Genomic DNA, 10,865 nt, shown 5'->3' with positions numbered 1-10,865 from the left:
AGCTTCCTTGAAGGAGCATCCTGTCTCTAGAATTCCGAACTCGTCCAAACTCGAATTTGGTAGTATACGCCAGTTCTTCAAATCATTTTATCATCAAAAGTAGAAAACTTCTGTAACAATTACAAAAAGTACTTTGTAAAAGTTTCAATCAATCACAACGTTCTATGTTTTTAGTTGCAAAAAAAAGAAGAAAAATTTAAAAACAATCTCGTGATCATTTCTTCTATCAAGGTAAATATTTTTGCACAAATCTAAGTTTCGAAAGTAAATATTTTCGTAATGATCTTAGTACTTTTACTAGAATCTAGTGTCCGTGAAACTCTTGAATTGAAGAAGCCTCCATGAATTATCATTAGATGGGTGTACAATAGCTGAAGGCATGTCTTCATCAGTTTTAGCTGCAGCTCTCTTGTCCTTTGTTCTGTCTTATGCAATAACAGTACTTCTCTCCACAGTCCTTCCTCTTCATCACTCCGAAGAAAAAAACATGGGGATCCACTTCCTGGCGGTGGCCAAGCTAAAGCTCCTCACCGCCGGCCACGCTCATGCTTCTCCCATCGCAGCCTTGGTCTGGCCATTCCTTCTGAAGCTCCCTCTTCAGGGTCACGTCTCCAAGCTCTATGCGGACTTCGCAGCCTCTTCCACTCTCTTTCTTTTCCGGCTAAGCCAGATCGTTTTCCAAGAACAGTCTCAGCGGAATGACAGGAGATGGGAGAGAGCTCTTCGGCTGTTGCGGGAGAGAGTGATGGCTGCTCACCGTGCTTCGATGGCTAGATTTGAGTCAGATGAAGCCAGCTTCCATCAAGCAACCATGCTTGCGCTGTAGATGATACTGTGCTTGAAACATCGGAAACCTTGGGTTTCTTTCTCATTCCTTTTTGTAATGAGCTCATGGGTTTCTTCTTCCAAGTCTGGTCTTTATTCCTCTCTCTATCTCTGGTTTATGAATTTGATTTCAATCTTCATTTCCTCAAAACAATTAGTTGGGAGCTAATCTGAATTCATCTTAAGACTAGCAAACTACAGTAAGTTGGGAGCTAAAGACGGTTTTTAATTAACCAGGTTTGGCCAACATTGGAAAAAGGCAGCTGAGTCACCAAGGACATATTGCAGTCTTTCTCTAACTCTCTCTCTCTCAACCTCCTTTATTTCTTGCTCTCCTATTTGCTCTCCAGCTCTCTGATCTAGCCAATTCCTCTTGGAAAACACGAATGTTACCATTTGAAAATCGTTAGAAGGCGTTTGTTTTGTTAACAGTGGTTATATGATTCTTTGAAACATTAAATACATTTCTCATAACCATCCTATGAACTACATGTCACAAAAAACCATTTTAGGGTCATTTATGCAAAACATTTTTTTTACTTGAAATGCCTAATTTATTGGATTGTCATTGCACCATATTTATGAAGTATTGACACTCGTAAACTGTTCATTAGTCTTGATATCTTAGTGTGAATAAATCCAAAGGGCCTCTATCACAACTTTGACCAATAGCATAACTCAAAAAATATGGTCTTATTCTTCTAGTACAACAAAGCAGGAGATTATTTCCACTTTCTATTGGTTTTGACTTTTGCCATATGGCATATAGGGGTGCTCCTACAAGGAGTTGATGCTCTTGTTTACATTCAAACTTCTTATCTCTTTGCCACCTATGATCTATAGGTCGGAAATGTTGATATAACATTCTTTTCCTTAATGTTTTAACCACGCAGAATTTGTTGGGCTCATACCAGATGGGCATGCCAATTTTTCTTTAGTAATCCAAATTGAGAGTGAACAATAAGCTGAGAAATCATTTGTGGTCCAAAGTGTTAGATTCTAGGGTTCATAGGAAGCTTAGGTTGTGGAAGAAGAAGAGAAGAGAAGAAGAAAAGAAGGAAATGAGAGGGTAGAAGAGATTATGGGACGAGTTGAGAGAGGAAGATGATTAGGGTTTGGAGTGAGCTCATGAATGAGCCTCCACCCACTCTCTTTATTATTTATATAAGTGGGGCAAGGATGTCTTACTATACGTGAAAAGAAAAAATACTTAATATCTAACTTACTTACACCTTATTCCACTCACTCTCATAATTACATAGAATACCCTTTATTCTTCTTCAACATTCCCCTTCAAATTCGTGAAAAAAAATCAAAGATTCCCAACTTGGAGCATGTATCTATGATTCGTCCTACAACAATGGCCTTCGCGAAGATATCAGCTAGTTGCCTCTTGGAAGGTACGTATTGAATGGATATAATCCCACCTTGAAGCTTTTCTCGAATGAAATAGCACGGTATTTAACTTGATTGTTCAGAAGTCAAGTATAGTCATGAAGGATTTTAACCATAATAATTCACTCGTGCATAACACGGTATTTAAGTTCAACACTTGATTGGGCCCAGGACCATAAGACCAAGGAAGGCTAACATGTCCAAGTGTGAGGAAGATGGGTTCAAGTTCCACAGACCAAGTAGAAGGGCCATACAGTAGTGGCATGATGGTAAATAAAGAATCATCTCATAAAGATACCATTGTAATTTAATTTTTAGAAGTATTATTTTAATATTATAATCTATTTCATTTATAAATTGAGAGGGTTAGGACACAAGTCCATAACCCTTTTCTTCCTTTTGTTTTCTCCCAACATGTCATCTCTCCTTTTCTTCATGAGCTAAATCCATGAAATTCAACATGGTATCAGAGCATTGATTTTAAAGACTTACAACTATGGTGTTTTCAGAATTCCAAAAATGTTATTGCTCGGTTCTTTGCTTCTACTCGAATAATTTGTTGATATTTTTTCTTCTATTTTAATATGTTGATTCAGTCTGATCGTCGTTAACCTCATATTGACTTGCTCTACAGTTTCTGCCTGCCGGTTCCTTTGAACAGAGCTCAACTTCCTCAAAAGCAAAGAGAAGAAAGAAAATCCGAATCCCGGTTTCTCTTTTGAGCCATATCCGAGTTGAGCTAAGTTAACTAGGCAAAACAACATCATACCATCGAGATTCGTGTCCAAAGCTATTCTTAATAGCATGGGTCATTGATATGGCAAGTGAAAGCATGGGAATGAACCGCATAGTTGCATTGAACTTCTTGAAGAAGGCCGTATGGATGTCACTGACTTCATCTAGTGCCTTCTTCGGGTCTTTATTCACTTGTACTTTCATGGCTAAGGAGCAAAGCCTTTAGAGCCACTTCCCGCAGTAGCAGTCCTTGACATGCCCAATATAATAAGGAGTGCATTCCTAGAGGATTCCACAACATTCATACTCTACACTTTCAACTCTTGCAACTTTAACGAGGTCGACCTCCCTACTGTTTTTACCAATTTCTGTGGCGGCATCCGAGACAACTCTACTTAAAGTTTGATCTTTCTTACGAGACGGGCTTTGAGTGACTGCGTTAAACGACATGGTTCTTTGGCAATTCAACGATCACAAAATTTGTTGATTGCATCCAGAGCTGATCGCTGAATTGCCAAAACAACTGATTATTTGCTGAAATCATCCATCCCGAGTTGTCGAACGCTAAATTCTTTGCAAATCCATGAGATTATATGCTTGAATCACAAAAATATACCCAGCAAGAAAATTTTCAACACTGCTAACTGATCTCTCTTTCTACAAATAACCTCCAAGACAAACTTGCCATACGTCATTCTGGCTATGGCTGGCTATTGGCATACGTTGTTATGGCATCGAGTTTATTTATGGATCATTACTCGATCCTCCCTCGTTGGCTAATCTCCTAGTTCAGCTGTTGTTTTCTTTTTCCCAAACTCCTCTGGCTCGTCTTCATGGACAACTTTTATTCTGTTTCTGGAGGACGAACAATATAACCACCAATCCCGCCGAATTATCACCGAGTTATCTACCATTACTGGTTGTCGAAGTTATCTTGGTCAGCTGATGAATTGACGAGATTTTTTGCTATCTTCCCGGTTGTTGAAATCTTCCGAAGTCATTGAGTTAAAACCATCATTAGAAAGGCTTAGGTATACATTTTGTGAGCGTACAATAAACCACATGTACTCTATCAAATTGACACTGAAGTTCAGAATCTACCATATGTCTCAATGTATTTGCTTTGTCTATGCGTATCTCAGCATGTGACCCAATGTCCTTGGTTGTTTCTTTTTATGTAAACAAACATTAAAGTTGTGCCTTGAGTGGAAATAATGCAGAACTTTGTGAGACATTGGATTCCGTTTGTTGCTTGATTGCACATATCTTGAGTCGCCACATTGTGGGCATTTGTACTCGTATTTCTTCCAAAAATAGGCATAATCATTTCTACAAGCGTTTCTTATCATAATGAAGTCCTAACTTACGTAATGGAACTTTATCATAATAGTTTATGGCACCCGAAGGAAGAACTTATTTCTTTAAAGAAAGTATATTATCCATTGCTTTTTTTTTTATGCTTCGTGTCTGTCTTAATATGGATCAAACAAATAAGAAACATGAGCTTAGAAAAACTTTATAACTCTTTCTTGGCATCTATGAATAATTGTCTAAACTTCTCACAACCATTTATTCCATCTCTTGACTGTTTGATAGGATTACTGGGCCTTGATGGGCTACCATTGGCAAATGCCTATCCTATTTACGCTTCATGGATGAAATCATGGATCCTATCATGCACTAGATACTCGTTACCCACTCTAGAAGACCGCCTTTGATGGGTAACCAAGGGACTATCAAACCCTTCCCAATGAAACGTCCAATGGGTATAACTTGGTAATATCCCTTGTATATACAATTGATCATCCACTTGTTGTACATCTCGAAAATACTTATTAACACACATTTTATATGGGTATCACATCTTTTTGCCGAAACCAACCATAGAGTTGTTGTGTGCCATCTAAGTAAAAGCCTCTACCCATCTCTTATATACTTTACTGAATAATCTTTCGTGCAAAAACTTCATTCAACTCTTATCCATTTTCTGCTTAGCATCAATATGTTACACAAACATGTAAGCTACTAGTACCAATTTTTCTATATGTAAAACTTCCCTAATTTGCAATCCATAATTTCAAATGGAGAGCACTTGAATTATAGCTCCCACATCACATTGAACTCATTTATTCACATGAATTTTGGACTCCGCCTCACCTATTCAAGACAATATTGTTTAGTATTTTAAAGTTACAATTTAAGATACTTGCCAAAATTCGGCCAGATATCCTTGCACCTCTTGTGTTACACCAAAATAATTTGTTAACATGCATCCACCATGCACTATCGTTGAAACACGATGTATACTAACACTAAAAGAAATCATAGATATGCATCCGAAATGCATCGACAATTGTCACAAACCTTAACTTTAACAATACTACACAACTTTTTGAGTCTTGGATTGTCCAACAGTGCAATTCAACAGTTTGTACAAGTATATTCAACACTTGTTTGTTTTCTTTGAAACATATAGCATTCCAAATATTGCATAAACTTGAAATATAAAATACAAGCTCTAGAACGGGTAGTCACATTTTATTAAAAGATTATCTTAACAACACAAAGATAGGAAGTCACTAATGAATATTTATTAGAATATGAAGAATGCAAGACATGTCGATTTGGTGAGATTAAGGTCAATCAGATTTAACCCTATCTTCTCAAACCAAAAAGCCCTTTGATTAGAAAAAACACTCTAACTAAAGTTTGGTCAAACCTTTTTTCTTTCAAACATGTATATTATGAATCTTTAGCTACCTAAAATTTAGTCTACCGACTATCAACACCAAAAAATAATCGCTGCATGGACACTATTCCATAACATTCCAATATATCAAAATACAATGAAAAATATACAACTATCAACACCAAAAATAATGAATAAACGATAAAATAATTTAAGAACTAATAATTCATTTGCAATTAATTAATGATTAACGATTGGGATTTAGAGTCTAATTAGGGAATAATGTCCTATTAAGATTAAGGTTACATTTGGGGTTAAGGTACTCTCAATTATCTTAATTAATATCTAACAATTATTGATTATTTAATAATTAATAACTAATGCTAACTAATTATTTAACAATTAATAATAAGGATTTAAGATTGGAATAGGGTTTAAATAGGGTCCAATTAGGTAAGGATTAAGTTTAGGCCGAGAAAGAGAAATAACTTTTATTAATGAAATTTATTTTTGTTGAGACATGTACACTTAAATTTTCTCGAGAAATTAATTTGACGGAGAAAATTTGCCAAGAAAAGTCAAATTTCTTGTAGTGAGGGTTACGATTTGACTTTTAATTAGAATTTAATTAAGGTTCAATTAGGATTAGCATTAGGGTAGTGTTATGTTGAGGGTGAGGGTTTAAGGTACATTCAATGATATGAATTGATAATTAACTATTAATTATTTTAACTATTTAGCGATTAACTAATAATGAATAATTAATGATACATAACCAATAAATAATAAATAATAATTAGTTAATAATAAATAATAGAAAAGTAATGATTAGTGATTAACTAGGGATTAATAATTAGGGTTTAAGGTTGATTAGGGTTTATTTATGGTCCATTTAGGGTAGGATTAAGATTCTTGATATGGTTAGACAATTAATTAGGGTTTAATTAGGTTCTGATTGGGATTTTAGCTAGGGTTTAATCCACTTAATTTGTAGCTAATTAAGAATGAACTAATAACTAATTAATAATTAATGGTTATTTATTAATGACTAAATATGTACTTAAACTTTAGATTTTAATTATGGACTTGATTAGAGTTTGGGTTGCTATTAAATTATTAACCAATACATAAATTAATAATTTTTTAATTCCTCTAGAACATTTGGTCCACCCTCTCCCTCCCCCGCGTGGCTATTAAGCTAGAAAGTTGTAGCTGCACAGGGAGGTTACGGTCGTGGCCACAATTCCTTGCAATGGGAGGTTGTAGTTATGGGTCTAAGCTTGGAGATATAGGAGTCTCCCTGCACCCTCTTGAAGTCCTCATTGCGGGCTTGAATTGAGGGAAGTTTTTCCCACTAAGCTTGTATAATATTCTTACCTTAACGCATCGTTCTTTTACCTTTGTCAAACAAATAGTAGTAGGATTTGAGGACAAGAAAAAGATACAAATAGATTTTTTATTGATGATATCTTAGCAAGTTGTTGCTCATTGATTTGCATAGTAGAAAAAATTATATAATGCACATTGTGTACAACATTTTCAGTCAAAGCTCAAGTTTCATGTACAATCTATGATCAATGTCCAAGTAGCTTTGTTAATGCACACTTGGTTATGTTTTCTTACTCATACAACATAAGATCAATGGGAAAACTGTCAAATGATACTAGGTATAATGGTACAAATTCTCCTTGATTATTTAGGAAATATACATTGTGTTTCAAAATGTATGGAAACACTTTTTAGGGGGAGACAAACCTTTGAAATATGTCAACTAATTGGTGATAGATATTTTTAATATGTAAAATTAGGCATTTTACCTTGATTATGAGATTCTAATGAACAAATCTAGGACTCTCTATTTAATAATTTTTTTTGTTTTTTTTTCTCATTTAGAAGCCTATAGGAGGGAAGGTACATAGTTGACAATATCTTCTTGCCTTGCATGCATGACAATTGTCCTTAGACACCTCTCTTCTCCCTGTTCCAAAAAACGGTAGTAAGACTTGAGGACAAGAGAGGTACATACTCAAATTTTTTATTATCAATATTTGAAAGAAATGTTCGATATGCTCTTTACGTAAGTTGGGAATTGTTTAACAATTTTTTAAAGGGAATTTTAATGTACTATCCAATTTTTTTTAAAATAATAACACAAATAACCAACTTTTCAACTTAATTATCTTAGATGCCCAACTGTGACTGGTCAACTGCACATGTGTACAGTCAAAGATGACACATAACATTTGACCGCTTACGTGGTTCCATACCATCACGCCACATTAGCACCAAAGAGTCTAAGGATATGTCACCCTCCATGTCATCCTCTATGTAAGATGCCACATCATCGAATAAATATTTAAAATATATATTATATTTATCAAATATTTTAAAAATATATTTCAAAGATATTTTAAATAATTTTAGCTTAATTTTTAAATAATTTTAAAATAATTTTATAGTAATTAAAATATTTTAAAATATAATTAAATATTTTATTATATTTAAATTATATTTAATATATTTAAAATATTTTAACTATTTTTAAATTTTGAAATATTTTTTTTAAAAAATATTTTTTTAAAAAATTATTTTTATTTTTAAAAGTTAAATAAGATTTAATAAAAATAAAATTATTTTTTAACTTATTTTTAAATATAAGATAATAAAACGTGTACAAATAAATTAGATTTTTAAACTCTAAAATAATTTTTTAATTTAAAATATTTTTTAAGTCATAATAAAAGTGTTAAATAGGTAAGAACAAAAATTTTAATTAATTAATATAAGAAATATTTTTGTGGCAGGATGACATGGCATCTACATGGAGGATGATGTGGCTTCCCAATGACATGGTGGGTGACATGTCATTAGACTCTTCGGGTGTTGATGTGGCGTGATGACATGACACCACGTGAGCGGTTAAAACTTATGTGTCACATTTGATTGTACACATGTGTAGTTGACTAACCAAAGTTGGGTATTTGTGATATTAAGTTGAAAAATTGGTTATTTGTGTTATTATTTAAAAAAAATGGATAGTAAGAGTAAAATTCCCTTTTTTTTATATAGAAAGTACGTATAAACTAATCTACACTCACCTCAAGGGAAGCCACCTTAATGAGTCTGTCTGTCAACTCTTCCATGCCTTCCCTTTCTCGCCTTTTTGTCCTTCGAATCTCATTAAGGAATGAGTTCATCTTCTCCACCTGTTTAACAAAGTAAATGAGGTTGTGTGGCCGTCGCTTATTTTTTGGGAAAGCATCAAAGAAACTAGAGTTGTCCCTAGAGTTTCTCAAATTTGTTTATTCCATGGTTACTACAAGAAGCAAACTAAGGTTCATGGCATGGTCGAACCTGGAAATAGAATATCGAGAAAGTGGCCTCGATTCTGTTCATGACATCCATCGCCATGCACAGCGCTCTATACAGTGAAAGCACATCCGCCTGTAGAATTTTATCAAAAAGAATGTAAGTAACAAATGACTGAGAAAGTCGTTAATTAGGAATATGGCGCTTTGGTGGGTGAGATTGATAAAGAAAGTGGAAGCTTTTCTTCATTTTTACCTTGGCACCAGCAACTAAGGGAACTTTAATGGAGGTTGCTCTCAAGGCTCTTCCTAATTTAGTCACAGATTCTAGATTGCCTTTTTGAACTTTTTCCCAGTCCTTGAGGTACGGAATTTGCAAATTGAGAATGTGAAGTATTTTGAATTCCTGCTTCAGTTTCTGAACCTGTATGCTTTTCTCCACAACTGAGTTTCGTAGCTGATAAACCCTTGTCCAGACTCTCAATAGCTTATTCTGTAGAAGAACAATTTTACCCATGAGACTTATGGGGAAATTAGTCATTAAATTTTCAAAAAATGTAAAGAGGTCCATTTGTGAGTGAAGGAAAATCCCTTCTCCATCCTTACAAAAAGTAGAGAGAGGAAAGTTCCACCTCCCTTCTCTTCTTCGGAATAATAATGGTTACATTCTCATTTTCTTTTCTAGGATCCAAAAACACTCTTAGGAAAATTCAGTAACAATAAATTAATGAAGAAGAAAATTTTAAAATTGAAAACATGATTAAATTAAAATAGTTAATCTAGGTTGGAAAGAAATTTCAAATTTTTCACTAGAAATCTAGGTTGGGTACACATTGAGGAGTTGTTGAACTGAATAAATTCTATTTGTATTTTTTCTTATGATTTTATATTACTTGTGAATGGACGCATATTGATCTTATAATTACCAAAAAGACTGAAACATGGATTACAGACATTTTTGTCAATCATCCGAATATCGTGAAACCTGCTTCTTCATGCCTCTGTGAATCAACAGAAACCATGAAAAAGTCATTCGTACATTACCTCGGCGCTAGCCTTTCTGGCTACCTCCACCTCCTCCGCCTGCGCATTCACGAACCGCCACTGCAAATATCCATTATACAGAAGCCTAACCCGATGTGCCGCCTCCTTCTCCGCCGCCGACGTCTTCGTCTGCCTGAAGAGCCTCAATACGCCACTCAGACCGCCGCCGGATTTCTCCTTTGGTGCAGCGGAGTACTCTACGTAATTCTTCGCCGGAGCTATAGCCGGTGATCTGCCCGGCGAAAGCGCCCACGCCGACGGAGAAGTCGTAGCGGATCTCACCTTCATCTGCTGCTTCCACGCCGGAACCGAGTCCGAGATCCGCTGCCGGTAGTGTGACACTCCGATGAGACTTTCCCGATTCTCGGCCTGTAGCTTTCTGAATGAATGAAACACATCGGATGATTTTGGAGATGATTCTTGGACTTTAGGGTTTCGGTTCTCGTTGTCTTTGTTGAGTCGTGCTGTGGTCGTCTTGGAGCAAGTGCTGGACCTCCGTCCGCTGTTCGGAGTCGCCGGAGCCAACGCGGTACGGATGGCCGGAGTTTCGGTGCGGCTTTTCTGTATTTGCGGAGAGCGTGTAGTTCCAAAGCTGAAACGCCGGCGACTGTTCTCCATTTATTGGCAAGTCGGCAAATTCTAATAGAAGGAAGACGAGACAGACATTCTCGTTTCTCTGCAGCTAACAGTCTCTCCACGGACCACGATCTCCTTCATGTTTTTGTTGCGGGACTTCTTTATTAACACCCACCAATTGGTTTCAATTTGCTTAAATACCACTTGCTTGCGTAATTGTTTGGATGTTCCTATGGATCCCATTGTATTTATCCATGTTGTATTTATTTTTTGTAAAAGTTATCTTCTCTATT

At 35.5% G+C, this 10,865-nt stretch overlaps 1 protein-coding gene across 1 annotated transcript; it reads right to left on the bottom strand.

The window, feature by feature from the left end:
- Positions 1-7,457: 7,457 nt before the first annotated feature.
- LOC137947600 (QWRF motif-containing protein 7-like) lies at positions 7,458-10,614 on the bottom strand. The gene is made up of 5 exons (XM_068793408.1): positions 9,997-10,614; positions 9,209-9,445; positions 8,999-9,088; positions 8,743-8,850; positions 7,458-7,622 (listed from the first exon to the last, which is right to left on the bottom strand). Exons 1-5 carry the CDS (start codon positions 10,612-10,614, stop codon positions 7,542-7,544), a joined length of 1,134 nt encoding a protein of 377 aa, XP_068649509.1. The 3' UTR covers positions 7,458-7,541.
- Positions 10,615-10,865: the final 251 nt, after the last annotated feature.

The sequence above is a fragment of the Aristolochia californica genome, unplaced genomic scaffold (genome assembly GCF_029961685.1).
Source record: "Aristolochia californica isolate CCGP_79_NKW_82.1479 unplaced genomic scaffold, dmAriCali1.0.hap1 SCAF_13, whole genome shotgun sequence".
Lineage (NCBI taxonomy): Eukaryota > Viridiplantae > Streptophyta > Magnoliopsida > Piperales > Aristolochiaceae > Aristolochia > Aristolochia californica.
This window is presented reverse-complemented; position numbering and strand designations above follow the sequence as displayed.